The sequence below is a fragment of the Hylaeus anthracinus genome, unplaced genomic scaffold (assembly GCF_026225885.1).
Source record: "Hylaeus anthracinus isolate JK02 unplaced genomic scaffold, UHH_iyHylAnth1.0_haploid 11997, whole genome shotgun sequence".
Taxonomy (NCBI): domain Eukaryota; kingdom Metazoa; phylum Arthropoda; class Insecta; order Hymenoptera; family Colletidae; genus Hylaeus; species Hylaeus anthracinus.
Genome location: NW_026534344.1, coordinates 4,089,285 through 4,105,325, shown reverse-complemented (window position 1 = coordinate 4,105,325; position 16,041 = coordinate 4,089,285). Strand labels below are relative to the sequence as shown.

The window sequence follows — 16,041 nt, the reverse complement described above, 5'->3', positions numbered from 1 at the left end:
GCTTACACTGGCAAAACAGACCTCGGGATACGAGTTAATTATTTAATAAGCTGGAAAATGAATTGCGTCGCTTCGAAATTAGTTAACGTTTCGGGAAGGCGGAAAGAGTCCCGGTTAAGACTGCCTTCAGGATTCGCGACGGACGCATTTCAAAACTGAAATCACCGCGAAACTTCGCCCAAGGGAGAAGCGAACGTTTTCGATCGAATGAGAGAAACTAGGAAACTGCGCCAACAAATTTACACCGCGTCTTTCGTCTTATTTTCGGAGGGGGTTAAACTTCAGAGTCGAGCTCGTAGATTCGGTGGTTGTCGAGAGAAATAGGGAAGTGCTCGCAGGGGTTCGGCGCTCTAATATCTTATTACATCCGAACTAAGAGGTTAAACCAGATTCGGAATGTAAAATTTTCACGGTTCTTTAAAAATTTATATAGATCTCTCGACGTAAGACTTCTTCGAGAAGGCGGAAAAGTTCCCAAGAGACGATAATTAAATTTTGATTCATTCTCTCAGCTAAAAATAGAAACTGTCTTTCTTTCCTATCTCGAAAATTATCGAATTTCTTGGAACTTCCAACATGGTGCGCCCTGTAACGATAAAAAGCAGTCGCGACGAGGTTTCTTTCTAGGTTCTTTCAAGGTGACATTCTAAGCACCACAGGATACAAATGAAAAGCATCGTAAAAAGTATGCAAAGTACGCAAAAAATTGGCACCAGTTTATGGGCTAGTCTCTCACGGAAAGAGTCCCGTTTCGTTCGACGCCGGAAGTTTAATACGCTACGTTCCAGCACGGCACGCGACTTCTGCGTTAATGTCAGCCGCGAAATTTACAACGGATTCTAAACCCTTTGAGATTATGACCCTTTCGCATTTATCGTTCCCACGGTACGATCGCGATAACAACGGTTACATTGTACGCCGGTGAATTGTTTACTAATGCATACACGCCCACCGCACCGTAACTTTTTAATTGTAAAGTTCGAGCTTAACGACTGCTCCTACCTATTGCTTGATAATTTCAAACGACCTAAGCACCAAATAACGTTCGATCGACATTAAAAAAACCATAAACCGCGTGGCTGTGGCAGATACATTCCTACGATAGCCTCGGTTAGCGGAGTTCCTGGAATAACACCATAAAATATTCATTCGCCGTGGTGATACGGAAATTCATTTTCTTTTTTAACGTTCGATGCAAGATCGCGTAGGGTGATTTTGCGGAGAAGCGACGAATGCTGCCATACGTAAGATGCATTCGCAAGTTTACTTCGATAACAAATTAATCAATCGATGGGATCGTTTCTCGTGGTCTGGCGACCCTTGCTCGTCGAGTGTTCTTACAAGTGCATCATAGCAGAGGTTCCACCCTTCGGTTTCTTATTAGTCCGGCGAGTTGGTCGCAATTTTTCGACAGGCTGGAAACAACGGGAGCAAAGACGGAAACTAGCCGAGGGAGACGAGCTCTCGAAGACAAACAAAAAGAAAAGAAATAATCTTACCCCTCGATTTTACGGATCACTGAGTGGACGAGGTGGTCCGTGAAGACCAACCCCAAATGACGACCGAGGACGATCCTTGTACCGCTCCCTGCATATTACTCGCGGAATCCTTCGCGGACGCGAGTCCAAAATAAAATAATATAAAATAAAAAGAACAAAAAATGAGAAGAACAATTTCATTTTTCCAGGCTGTCGACCGATGCGTCTCCTTGCGTTATTACGAGCCATTCCTGCCGATCCTCAGACTTCGAAGCTCGTCTGGTACTCGAGGGCAACGAGTTCGCGGGTAAAACCAGATGGAACATGCGATTTCAGACATTTTACTTCGAAACATAAAGATATCCAAAACGCTCGAACGTAGAGGAACGACGCCTCGAAAATTAGACCGAGATTCCGGATTCGGTATATCGACGCTTTATGTCCGGGACAACATAATTCCCTGCGTTGTTCCCTGCACTTGGCGTCAATTAAACCGAAACGATTGTGCTGGCCCGCATTGTTCGCGGCATCGAATTAATTGCGGCGTACCTTCAACCCTATCGCGTAAAGGAGAATTGCCCGGAAAACTTTCGACCCCTTCGCAAATATATCTAAGACGCTCCGCTCTTCGGGGGTTGCAGCTGATTTCAAGATCGTCTTGGAAGGGCGCGGAGCTTCCGAACCAGTCGGAACTCTTAAAACCGGGGGATGATGCTCGGGACAAGTGTTTCTTACGACTCAAGTTTCTTCGACGCGCGGAAACACAATGCTATCGCGATCGAGCTCGAATATTGCCCGCGATTCCGTTTGCAGCGAACTCGCGTCGCTGACCAGAAATGCTGAAGCGAGGACTTCCTGAAACAGCACGTTTCATTCTCGAGGCGACAACTATCGCGGAAGAACCGAATTTCCTTCTCTGCCGATGGTTCTTCGTTCTTTGTTTTCGCGACCTCGTTGTAGTAATTGCGCTAGAGGCAGCCACGTTTACTCACCGTTCGCGTGCGCCGCAAGGAGGTCCCTGAGTTGCTGTTGGCCGGCGGTTAATTCCACGCAACTGACCCTGACGCTAAATCTGGCGCCTGTCCTCTGTCGTTGCTCCGAGATTCCGCGGAAGAGCCAGGCGATCGCGCACGGAATCGCACCTAGCGTATGCCCTGCCTCCGGCGTGCCCAGCATCGTGTGCGACTTGCCTGAAATTTAAAAAATCCGTTAATAATTCACGCAGAAATAGAAGTGAAATTTTTAGACACGCTTTTCCATCCACAGAATTTTTTAATTGATTCTTTTCCGCGTTGCTCTGTCAATGACAGCTAGTAAAGTAAAAGAGGAGATGGGAAAAGCTCGCAGGATTCAGGACTGGGTTACCAATAAATGGGTAATCTCCGTTACAACGGTATCGCGTATTGTTTGCCAAGCGGTTGGAACGAACGGTCACAGTTCTGTCGATTAATTGCATTCTTTCGCTGGAACGTTTATACACACGGCGAATGGGGGGGATGGTTTGGTGAAAGCGTTTGCCTCGATTATATCGTCACGTCGGAACAAACAGTCGGGTTTACGATTGATTTCCCTCGCTTTTCCCGGCCACGTGTCGCGGTGAATCGATTCGCACGGCTGCCTTTGAAAATCCCCACCCCCTCCCTCTCGTCCACCTCGTGTCCACGGTAAATCTGCAGATCGCCGTCGAACGCAACAATCGCGATGTCCGATTTGCGGCCAAGCACGACAATTAATTTGTTTACTGTTTAACGCGGACCACGGGGGAACGACGCACATCCCCCGCCACGATAAACGTCCCCCGACCATAGTTACAACGCGTAACGAAGCCCCGTCACCAGGGGATCTAATTTATAGCCAGGGCAAGATTGAAACTGATTAATTCGGTTACATTACAAGTTCACGGGTGCAACCAATGACGGATGAAATGAATGTAATCGGGATTGACGCGTGGTTGACGTTCGCGCATTAACAGCTGCCATTGATTGCCCGAAGGAAAGAATAACGTACCGAAAGGGCCATTTTTTTTGTTTCAACTGGCCCGCAACTTCGTTCTCGGGTGCGAAACTTGGCTGTTTAGTGGAAAAGTAGACTGGAATATTATCGACAGGGAAACGAACGAGTCTTATTAAAATCGTAAAATAATAGAATGACGTCTGTTCTTCGAAGAAAAGGGAGAAAGTGACGGGAGAGGTTAGAGGGAAGAAAACTGAAAGGAAAAGGCGTAAGAATCCGAGGGTGGAACCGTGGACCGACCAAGTAATGGGAAACCAGCGGCAGCCGTCGCTGAATCTTAAACGTTATTTAATTGTTTGAACGTAAGACGGTGAATTATGTTGTTATTTAATTAGAAACCGGGAAAAAGACTGGTATCTCGGCCATTCCGAGTAGAAGTTAACCTCCCGGTTGAATTCTGTAACGCTGGGCGAATCAACTGATCTCGACAGTTTCTTATTAAATTGAAAAAGTTTCTTATTACTGGGTTGGTTTCGTCACGTTTCCGTAAATTTGTTCAAGAGACTCGTTACGTATTCCGAGACCACCGCGGAAGCTTAAAATCATCTTGAGTGCGAATCTCGCGCAGCGCAGAGGGGCGCTCGTTCGAATACGTACGATTTAAATATACGTAGGTATGCTCGCGTTGTGGAAACACGAATGATGTTTACTATACGAGCATTCCATGGCCATATATGTATTTAAATTGATTCAGGCTTTAGAGGCGCAAATGAATATCGAGACACGTTCGTTTAACAAATCTCCACCGGTGCGGGTGCACAAATTCACCTCTGAGAGCCGCGACAAAGATTTCTTTCGCACCTTGTACGTAAATGTACACCATTGCGCTTAATCGCGGCAACGAGTCGTCGATTTATGCATGAAAACGCCGCGAAAGATTTAGCGAGAACTTTACCTGTTTTTTTTTTTCCTTCCAGAAAAAGAAGCGAAAGGAGGCGAGAAACATTCTCAGGGAACCGAGTCGCGGAAAACACGCGCAGGAGTGCTTTAAAGCCGATGCATCCGCCGATTGGAATTCTCTTCGAGTTCACCCCTTTCCGCGAGGCGCGGAACCGTGGCCCATCTCGTCGAACGCGACAACGCAACGCGAATCGGAATCCGTAAGTGTTTCCTCGGTCGTTTATATCTCGTCGATTCCAGGCGATCGAGCAGCCGTGAAGAACGTTCAAATGGACGCTGAAACTGAATGTTGCTCGCAGAGACAGTTCGACCGCTTGCTCTATCTTTTTCGACTAAAGAAAATCTTTTTCTTTCGGTAGTGGAAACGAGAAGGTTAATTAATTATTTCGACGCAAGGAAAACAATCACTAACAAATGAATGCAAGCTCGAATCATTATTATCCGGCTGAATCGCATCGCGTTTCGCTCCCCGAATTCACACTTCAGAGATTCACAGGAGAAACGTCGCGAGAAATAAATTCTCAGCCGCGGGTTCGAGATCAAGCGACATCCACGTTTAAAAAAAAAGTAGCGCGAATCATCGTCGTCGGTGTAATTATCACGAATATTTGCATGTCAAAGTTCCGCTACGAGTCCGGGAACAAGCTCGCGTGCGCTTTCTCTCCAGGTTTTGTTGGTTAATCTGCTTTCTCAGTGGTTTCTCGCGGTGAAAGGGTTCGACAGCGCGTACCTTAAGGGCCGCGACTGATGCAGAGTAATTAGCACCGCGTTACAAAGTACAAAAGGCCGCATTGTCTGGCTGGGGCATGCAGAGAGCGCTTCCTTCGCCTCTCTCTCGCTCCGTGGCCCGTTATAATTTTCCGTACGACAAATCCCATCCCTGTCAAAAGGTGCCGCGACTGTTTCTGTCGTTTTTCTCTGGCTCGTGTCGGCCGTTGATTCTTTGGAAAATCCCTTCGTGAAAGTTGTTTAAATAAATTGGGTTAACGATGAAATTCATTTGAAAATATGACACGTGCTTCCCTCTTCTCCCTGATTGCGTTTTCTATATCAGCATGTATCTGAAATGGATCGAATTCGCGGTCTAGTTACGATGTATACTTTTTCAACGTCTTAAGACATTCAAGTTCGATCGTTTCCGCGGTGCGTAAGTCTTCTTTCCTTCTGGCTGGTGCGCCCCGCGGACCTGCTCCGCTTTTGTCCTGCGTTCGTCGCTCCTCTTCGTGTCAAAGCAGCAGGGAGACGGCGAGGTAAAGAGTTAGGGGAGTCAGGTTACAAAGAAAGGAGAACAGAAGGGGGCGAGTGACACAGAGGGAAAAGAGAAAGGGAGAGAAGTGCGTTGTCGTAGCGATGATCAAAAGCAGTTTGCTAGCGGACTTGCCTCAAGTATCTCCGCCGGTGGCGCGAGGGGATGAAAGTTCGTTCGGCTTCCTTCCACGTCTTTCTTCTCCCACGTTTCTTTATCTCCGCCTGGTAGACTCTTATCTCCCGCCGCTACCGTGCTTTCCGTGTCTCTTTCTTGCGTCTCTTTTTATTGATTTTCCCTCGCGCTAAATTTCACCCGACTTCGTGCCGCGAATTCGTACGATCGCTGGTTTGATTTTCACAACCACTTTCCATGTACTCTTAAATCACCGAGAATCGAATTAACGCGTTGCAAAGGAAAGAAGGACGAGGACGAGGTTCCTAAGAGACATCTAAGGGTTAATTGTGCTTAGACGCCACCGTGATTAACGATCGTCTCGAAGCGTAAGGAGCTTGGGATACGGCAGGAATTCGAACCCTTTCTCATAGTCTCATTTCTCGCGTCGTTCACAGCCGATACAGTGCGCGAGCGAACAGAACAGCGAAGTTTAATCAATCTGTTCGCAGGGTTCGCCGTAAATCCGTCAGCACGGAAGTTATTCCCATTGAAAATGAAACGGGACGAGGTGAAGATAATCTCCGGTGTGCGTTAAGATTCGAAAGGTGGAGAAGGGGATGGAGCGTGTCCCAGTAGCATACATTATCTCGTTTCCTTTCGACTCCGCCTCTTCGTCCTCCGTTCTCGACCCTTTTCTCTCTTCGTCCATTTTCCCGGGCCGCAGAACGCAGGCCTCCTATCCATCCTCCTTCCTCCCCCGGCATTGCCAGCCGAGAAAGCCTTCCTTCCCCTCGGTTGCCTCGCATAATCATGCATTTGCATGCAAACTCGATATCACTACTTAAAATGTAAAACAACTCGCGCGTCTCGCCGGCCGTGTTCCTCGTCTGGTTTCGCGGAGTACTATGAAACGCAAACGGCAAACGAGCGGTCTAAGGATGGAGAAAGATCGTCTAAATAAAGAATCAACACCACGTACGCGTTTCACCTGTCAAATGCTGTCGATCTGCGAACCTCAAGACATTTTCCGCGTTTTCCCGACTATTTTCCTGTGCTTGGAAAAAATTCGCCCGTTCGCGCCCCAGCAATATTTACGCGAAGCGTCGTGGCGTCCCCGCGATCCCTGCATCATCGCTAAGTGCAAATTGCGTCCCGTCGTTGGACGAGCGCGTGAAAAAGAGCGCAGTAGGACGATAAGAACGACGAGAATTCCTCGAGGTATTCATATTTCATGTAATTATTTCAACGCTCGACTCGGATGAGTTCCTCGAAGGGAAACAATGGCGTTTTGTCTACGAGGACGTCGAACTTTGTCGAACAAAGCCAGCGAAAAGAAGAACGGAGACGTTGTCAGCCCTCGCTACGCACCACGTAGATCCAGAAGAAGCGTTTAACCTGCTTTTTGCTTGGAACGTCGATGCTCTTCGTGCGAGCAAACGAGTATTTACGCAACGAATTTTGCTATACGCGCGCGTGTATTTGGTCTTAGCAGTTTCAAAAACTTACCCAAACCCGCGTGTCCGAAGCAGAACAAGCAACCGTCCGTTCCGTTGATGACTGCATGAATGACGTCGGTCAGTGCGCTCGAACATATTTCAGTCTGAAAAGAATGCGAAAAGTGATTATCGAATTTTGTACATGGCGATAAAAGAAACAGGAATTTTTGCATCGGCCACTTCCTATTTTCCATCGAGGATCGCCGCGAGCTCTACGCTGAATATTTAATTACAACGAGGAGATCGAGGCAGCGCACACCGAAACGAAAGTAAACAATATTCCGCAACGATCGCGTTTTCCCAAGTAACCGACGTCAAGTTATTCAACGACGGAACGCGAGACTCGTTCGTCGAAAGCACGATGGACGCGAATTTAATTTCTCTTCATCGTCGCGCGCAGAGAAGGCCTCATCCGACGAAAGGAGGAGAACGTCAGGACTTTCGAGGGTAACGACGAAGCCTTAACTTTAAAGTGCTTAAGAAAGCGTTTGCGGGCCGGTTTAATAAACGCGCACGTAACGTTCTACGAGCCGGGAAAAGAGGGGAGAGAAAAGGAGGCGAGGATTACAGGAGGAGCGGCTTTGTTTGCTTTTAATATATTCATAGACTGGAAAAGTCTTTTCCGGGGCCGAGGAGGAAGCGCGAGATCTTCGGGGGTTGCTTCGCCCTCCCCCAAATACGAGAAAAATATTTATCGAGTAACCGATGACGAATCAACACACTTTTGTTCGTTATTCGAAAGATTTATCCAACGTATTTTGCTCCTGTCTGCCTACCAGCGTGCATCGTGACTTTCGAGGGCAAGGGCGACGATTATCGCCGGTCGTCGAGGAAGAGGGTATCGTCGAGCCAGGATAGAGGGAGCAAATCGGCAGAGGGTTCCCGCGTTTCGCGAATTTCCTGCGGAAGCGACCGGGAATTTCCTTCGAGCCTTCCAACCGATTCGTTTTGACCGATCGATATAGACATCGACCATCCTCTGTCGCTCTTGCAAGGGTTAGCAAACGTTTCGCGACCGGAAGGGGCGGCCAGAGAGAGACAGACGATGGAAAAGGGGGAGCAGGTTGCAGGGAACATCGAGAGCAAGATGAGGACGTGTCGATACCTCGACCAAACAAGATTGAAATCTTTGTGGACGAGAATCGGATGAATCTCCCAGTCCCGGGGTGGAAAGGGGAGATGAAAGCAGGGTGGAGAAAACGAGAGAGCGCAGTTGTGTAGGAAGGAAAAGAACGGAGGAAAGGGACAAACAGACATTTTCCCGAGAACGCAAGGCCAGCGCGAGAGAAGAATCGTACGGGAAAGCGAAGCGAGCGATTTGGATAGAGGAAGCCCTTCGGGGTCTTTTTTCCTCGTCCTAAAGGAAACGGAAATAAGGAGTCCAGTTCCCTTTCCAATATGGTAATTTCAATCTGTCGTTACTCGTTTCAAAGCACGCTAGACCGGGGAACGAATCTCGTCGATACGGTCCCGATGAGACACTTCTGGCCCAAGTTGCACGAGCAACGAATTTCCCGCGGAAAACTGAAACGTGCCGACATCGTCCGCTTTATCCGCAAGGACTATCGAAAGCTGCGTTTTCGAGTGGTGCGATCGAATCTTCTTTGTAAACCTACTGGTAAAACATATTTTCCGGGTGCGGGCTAGCCTAAATCTCGATGAGATTAACGGCGCTGAAAGGGACGAAGAAAGATCGACGCTCTTTCGCTGGACAACAAGAAGATTCATAATTATAACGGGATCATCCCAAGGGATGTAACGCAAAGCAAACATATTTCGCGGCTACCTACACCCTCGAGGGATCTCGGTAGCCCGTTCTACGTGGTCACGGGAACCGACGGCATCACTGTTAATGAAATACGTGACCGAAGCCTTCGTCATAATCTCAAGCACTTGATTCCGCGATGAACGAAGGGTGCGCAGTTCGCAGCGGAGGAAAACATCCCTTTCGTGGATCGTAGGCTCGACAACGAATTCAAATTACGTCTCCGACCCTGGTCCGGGGACAAGCTCGATTCCTTTTCGTGGAAAATTTATTACCAACTCGCCGTGCCGTCGCGTGATCGAGTTTACGACTTGTTCGCCGTGTTGGAGATTAAGAATTTTTATACGCCCCCGCTTCGGCACTTTCTCTTACGCTTCGCGTACCTGTGAATTGTAATTTCAGCTCTGATGACTTTCGGTGCTTCTTCTTTTCGTTATCATCTCTAGAGTTCTTACGTTTTAGGGCTCCCTGAAAATTTAGCTTTCCTCTTCCGTTTTGTATTCTCAGGTAAAAATTTCATTTCCCGATTCACCGGCCAGATCTTCGTCGCGAGAAGATAAAACGCATTCCGCGACGTCTAGAATCTCGGCACAGCTGCGAGGCTCTTCCAACTCCCATTTCCACAACTGCCGAACTTCCGTCGAAGCATCGAATAATTACGATCTCGAGATCGTCTTTATGCAGTCCGTTCCCTTCTACCCGTCGCCTCGAAGCGCCATTCAAACGAGGACACTTTCCTCGGGGACTTGGAGATCGTACGACTTCCACGAAGATCCCAAGTACGCCGTAAAAAAATTTTCAAGGAAATTTTCAAGCCGGAGGAAAGAATAATTGGACGCTCGTACCTGCCAGCGCTCGGGGAAACGAACGAAAAATTGATAGCAGGAGTGCGTACAGTTGGTTCGCGAACGACGTGCGAGGAAGCTGGAAGAAGCCGTCGCGGGACGATTGAAAAAAATCGAGCATGAACAGGCTTCGTCTCAATTACAATCTGGGGGGTGGACATTAATTTCCACGGGTGTAAATTAAAAGGGTGCCCATGCGGTGCGACTCGCCAAGCGGCGTCGTCGTCTCGGTGTCATCGTGGCCCGCGTTGCTCCGATTCCGTTTTCAGGACGCGTTCTAGTAACGCAATATTGCCGCCGCTGCGTGGAATACCAATGACGTCAGGGGGTTGAAGCAACGGAGAGGAGTTCAGAGCGATTCTCGTGGCCCGAGACAACCTCCTTCGTCCAGGGCCGCGCGGGTATTCGCCCACCCTTGCGAGAACTTTCATGAATTACAGGGAAATCTTGGGGTTTGTATCTTACTATTTGTTAACACGTGTTCGGGATGATTGGATCGAGCAAAGTACGCGTATTTCAAATAATCGATTCGAATGGTGTTTCGTTGATTGACAACCCTTGCGCAGTGAACGACCAGCGCGTTTGCACGTGGCGGCCCTGCCTTCACCCCTTAAGGCTCGCTGGGAAGCAGGCACACGCGTTTCTCTTTCTCCTGGTTGGCCCGCGCCTCTTCGACCCTCTTCGGGTTTCCGTTCGCGCGACAAAATGTAAAACTCGTGTAAGAAAGTTCGGAAAGAAGCAGCCAGGGAAAAGGAACGCCCTGGTTGGGATGGGGCCACAGCGACGAAAGGGAGTCTTTTAATGGCTGGAAATAATCGAATGACCGCCTTTCGTGGATCTCTTAATTCTCAAGTTTCCAGATGCCTCGTCCCGCCTCGATGTTTTGGAGTGAACGACACAGCTGCAGTTAACGCGACCATCTTCCATTTCCTCGAACCTCCGGCGGTTTCGCAACGTCGTTACTTATCGTCGATAGTTAATTTGCGAATGAAATTTTCAACATTTTAAATACTATCGAACAGAGATGTGTTTAGATTAATCGATTCATGCAATTTATACGAAAACTTCGATTACCTTTCGAAGAAGGAAAGTATATGTAAAGAGAAAAAGTTACGGAACGTTTTCAAACAGTTCGTGAGAAAATCGATCAGGGGATTATATACTGATTTAAGTTGTGAAAGCTTGCCTTTCCTCTGCTTAAAGAGCACGCGGTGACTGATTTCGCATTATAAAACTTATTACTACAAGAAAGAAGATGAACGTCCAGTAAAGAAAAAAGAAATTGGTCGTCAGCTTTATCAAGCACACGCTTCAGCTTTCAATTGACGTTCTTCGGTCGGGTATAAAACCACGCGAGAACAAAGGTCGAACGACGTGTGAACCGCAGGGAGCACTGCTTAATGCAGAGAAAAACAGTCGCGGTTCTTTAATAACCATCGCGATAAGTCCAACATCACCCTCGACGGACGATGGCCAATTGCAACGCGCCATAAGAGCAGTATGGTTACGATAATTTTATGCGCCGTCTATTCCAAGGGAACGCGAGTTTCCGTTCAAAGAAAGAACGTCGACGGAACGCGGTACCATTTGCATGCAGACGCGACGATCGAGCTCGAAACGATCCGTGAAACCGTGGGTGGCGTCGCGAAATTGTTCGATGGAAACGGTATCAAAAACAAACAGGCTCGAGGGGGGTGTTTTTCGCCCTTGTTTCGGCGTGCACGAGTATCCACGGAGCGGCGATGCGTGGAACACGCGCGTGCACGCGCGACAAAGCTCGCTAGTCGGCGTTCACGAGCCGATAATTCCGAAAATTGCGCTCCTGTATGCGTGACGTCCGGTTTTTTGTTCACCGCACCGTGATCCGATCGGCAACTTAACCGCTTATAAATAAATTCCCACTGCATTCGAACGGGGTTCGAACGTTGGTGAAAATACGGCGAGGAAGCCAGGGTCGAGAAAGCCTGGTTAACCAGAACAGTTTGTCGCGAGACGTTCACGCGCGAATACCTTCGCCGAGTATTCGAACGGAATTTTAGTGTTAAAAACGAACCCGGGGAAAGTCGGGATAAATTACGGTGGAAATCGTTGCGCGTTTCCTCCCAGCCGGGGTTCGTCGTGCTCGGCTCGAACGTGGAATTTTCAACTCGTCGACTTCGACGCGAAACTCCGCGACGCGCGATAACTTTCGGGATAACAGGCCGGTAGAACTTTTTATCCAGCACCGACGCGTTTTCAAAGTAACGCGGTAAGACCGATCGAGGGCTCGTCGGGGCGGAAAGGGTGCGGAGAGGTCGCGCAAAGGTATGGAGGTGGGCCAGCAACCCCCGCGTGTCCCCCTCCAACAGGCAGCTGGTGAAATATGTCGCGATTTACACGGGAGATTGGCGTCATTGGCGCCTGGGGAGCGAGCGAGAAGCACCCTCGCGTCACCCTCGACCAAAACCAACCGGCGTCCCCCATCCCACTCTCGCAGATAGCGGTAGCTCGTCGGATCAAAAAAGCATTCGCGAAATTCAACGCGCTCGGTTTGAACGATGCGGAATCGAAATCGTTAGTAACCCTATCCCCGCTTTGCTTCCACCCTCCCCTATCCGTCTACTCTTCTATGCCAATCCGTTTTTTTTCTCCCTTGTTTGAATTTCGAAATACTGGAAACAACGATTGTTAAAAATAATTAAAAAGAGCTTTGGCTTGGGAAAAATTGACCGTGGACGAACGGTAGAAATGATTTCCTGTCCCGATGCCAGATTTTGTTTGCTAACAACTTCGTAACGATCCAGGCTGAATCGTTTCGTATTAAATCGGGTATTTTTTCAAGTAATATTTATGGATTCTGTTGAATGCACGTGCTCGAGTATTTTCGAACGTTTTGAAAATTTTTGATGCGACAGCTGTTTCACGAACGACGGATGAAACGTGTGTAATATCGAGGGTTATAGTCCTCGTGCCATAGAAGACTGGACGCTATTCAATGCAGTATCGTAATGCGAGCCTCTCAAAGCAATTCTCTTCCTGAAAACGGCGAACGCGCGACAGACAGCTGCCAAGCTTCATGGACGTTCCGCGAACCCGGAGTCATGGCCCGAATTAATCTTACTGTAATATGGAAATGTGCCGTTCGGGCGGACCGCGAGAAGATCCGGTCGAACGATCGGATCCGGTCGGGGCAGAACAAGGAATATAGATGCGGCCAATTGGGGTGGATCCGTTCCACGGGCCCGTATGATTGGTTTACAGATTACCGTGCGTCTGCCGTAGACCGCCGCTATCAACCCCTATCGGACTCTGCTTATTCGTTAGACGGATCTGAACGATCGCGTCGAGGACCTGCCAAATGCACTTTTCTAACGTCCTCGACATGTACTGGAATACCGAAGAGATTGCTTATGTTATAAACGCGATCGTATCTATTTTAATTTAGACTTAGTAAGATCCTTTTCTCTCGAACGTTCTACCTTCGAACTCACCCCCTCTGCTTTAATCCCATATCGAAGAAGGAAATAATTTTTCGATTATCGACGTAATCGAGTCGGCTGGCAAATTAATATATCACGCAATGTAGCGTATCGAATGGGCTGCGTTCATTAAGTAGATAGATTCTTTCTTCCCTATTAAGAATGCTACGAACTCTCCTGTCTGGTATAGATTAATTGAATTTCAAAGAATTAAATACTCAATCACTAGTCGTTAAATTTCCTTACAGTTTTTTTAATTTGTTAGGGATCAAATTAAAACGGAAGCACCGTTTAGCGGAAAAATGATTGTTTTGGAACGGAAATTGCGCACAATTTCGAAATGACGTCTCCGTGAATTTGCCAAGCGTTGCAACACGGTCCATTCGATCAGCATTCGCCGAGAAATGAGCAATAGATCGAAGGCATGCCGGTAAAGAGCAGAACTAGCGATCGCAGAGAGCGCGAGAGGTAGGAATCGAGAGGGTGACCGAGTGAGACGGTAAATGAGACTTGAAGAGAGAGAGAGAGAGAGAGAGAGAGAGAGAGAGAGAGAGAGAGAGAGAGAGAGAGAGCGGGAGAGAGAATTATACAAGCGCAAGCGCATGCCGCATCGTACACACGCGCGTAATCCACAGCGTGACTATTAGTCGTAAGTCAATAATAAAGCCCTTGTCCTGGATCGACCATAATGGCTCCAGTGAATTATTCTGTCCAGGACGCATTGTCCTGCTGGATCGTCCACGGGGATAGAATTGTCGACGGCCATCGGCGATATATGCGGTGTACACACGCGTAAGATCTCGAGCGGGAAACGCGTCTACGGGCGTATTCACGTACGGGGCCTCGTAATTGAGATGGATGTTCAATTAGTTTGGCCAAGTTTCATTTGCACACAAAACCCCTGACCCGCGATGTCCCTGCGTTCTCGAGCACGCTTCTCTTCCTTTTCTTCGACGCGATGGGAGGTCCTGAGACCGACTGATCTTCTCCTAGACCTTCTCCTAGTCTAGAGCTAACGAATAAGAGTCTTATTGCTCGTACAACAACAAATTATCGTTGTTGTTAATAACGCATGCCTTGGTTGATAAAATTTAAGCCGCGAGATCACGGTGTGCCTTCGACGAATTGCTATACTCGTGAAAATATAGCGACGCTTCGAACAGGTGTTGGAAAAAGGTGTCGAAGAAATTGGAACTTTAAAGACATTTCATTGCTCGGAACAGCGTTCCTCTTTTCTCTGTCTCCTCTCCGCTGGTGTCTCTCGCGGAAATAAACCTTCCAGCGAGCGTGAAACTACCTACGCGATCCAACGTGTTGTACGTGTCTTTTCTTACGTAATGGACGCAACTCGACTTCGCGAGAATGAATGGACCTGACAGGTAGCGATATTACGAATTTATCGAGGATTCGGCCGATGCTTAGTCGACGTAACATCTATTCGCTTCACCTCGCCTGCGGCGAACTTCCTTCGCATTGTAATTCACTTCCCGTCTCCCCAGAATGCCTTGGAACACTTCGAGAACTCCACCCGTCCAATTTTTCTCCCTGTTCCTTTTTATTTTTGTTTACTTTCTTTTCGCTTTAAGTGGACAATGGACCTCGATGGCAGAAGATCTCGAAAATGTTCCGTTTCCGAAATGTTTTCGTTTTGCAATCACCGAATTATTTAAATACATACTTTGGATTCTTCTTTGCAAAGCTTCTTAAAGAAATTTTAGGCCAACGCGCGAAGCCGTATCAGCGACGTTAATTTTCAACTGATCCATATCAACGTAACGCGGTTTGTTTGCGCGTCGTATCGGGATGCTTCCCTATCCGTCGGCCACGGCTGGATTCGCGGTTCGCATATTTGCGGATTCAGGTAGCAAAGGTATCCTCTGGCCGAAGATTATCGTGGAATTGAAATTGCAGTCAGGCTGAATTACACTAGACCGAGCTATCGCGGCACGACATCAATGGTGGATCGCGTGATTGGTAACAGCGTTGCGCGAGCTGTCCAGACGAACGTTCAGTCGTACTTTGGTCGCTGGACTTTACCGCGTGTCCGGGAAAAAGCAGCAGCTCGAGCAAACAATTGTCCTCGTCCATTCGGACGCAAAGTGATATCGGGTCGGATATCGCGACTCTGCGGTTTACGACGTCCAGGGGAACCGCGACAGACGGACCGAAAAAATTGAACGAAAGAGGGTAGAGGATACTGGTTAAAGATGAACCACTTTCCGGCGGGATCGATCCGACGACAGTCTTTAAAATATTCACGCAGTGCTGCGTTTGACGGGCTGGTCGGAAAGGACCGAGAGCCGTCCCCAAGGACGTTGGGACGCATTCTCCCGGAGTTTTCTCTGTCGGATCGCGTGTCCCTCCATCGATTCTGACGTTCGGACCGGTCCAGAAACGATTCGCCACAGAGCTCACCGTTTCGACGCGCACATGGAAAAAAGAGGATGGAAAAAGGAGAACGGCCATTGTGACTTTTGATGACAATCGTCGCGACCGACGCGGACATTTGATCGAATCAATCGATTGATTTCTATGGGTCTTCTAAACACAGAGTCGGATGGAGGTGTGGGGTGCGTCAAAGGGCTGGAGAACGGAAAGGGGTAGGGGAACAAGAGGAATGAAGAGCTAGTCTCCGGGGAGGACTGGCATCCAACGTGGGATAGAGAGATGAGTCGCGAGAGAGAGAGAGAGAGAGAGAGAGAGAGAGAGAGAGAGAGAGAGAG

At 48.3% G+C, this 16,041-nt stretch overlaps 1 protein-coding gene across 1 annotated transcript in view; it reads right to left on the bottom strand.

Annotated features, from left to right (window-relative positions):
• The window catches only part of LOC128889317 (uncharacterized), a 257,458-nt gene that overhangs the window by 13,358 nt on the left and 228,059 nt on the right, over nucleotides 1–16,041 (bottom strand). Inside the window, exons 8-9 of the mRNA XM_054146857.1 lie at nucleotides 7,261–7,354; nucleotides 2,471–2,668 (exon numbers count right to left, since the gene is read on the bottom strand). Of these exons, the coding sequence (XP_054002832.1) occupies nucleotides 2,471–2,668; nucleotides 7,261–7,354 (292 nt within the window). The remainder of the gene's footprint in view (nucleotides 1–2,470; nucleotides 2,669–7,260; nucleotides 7,355–16,041) is intronic.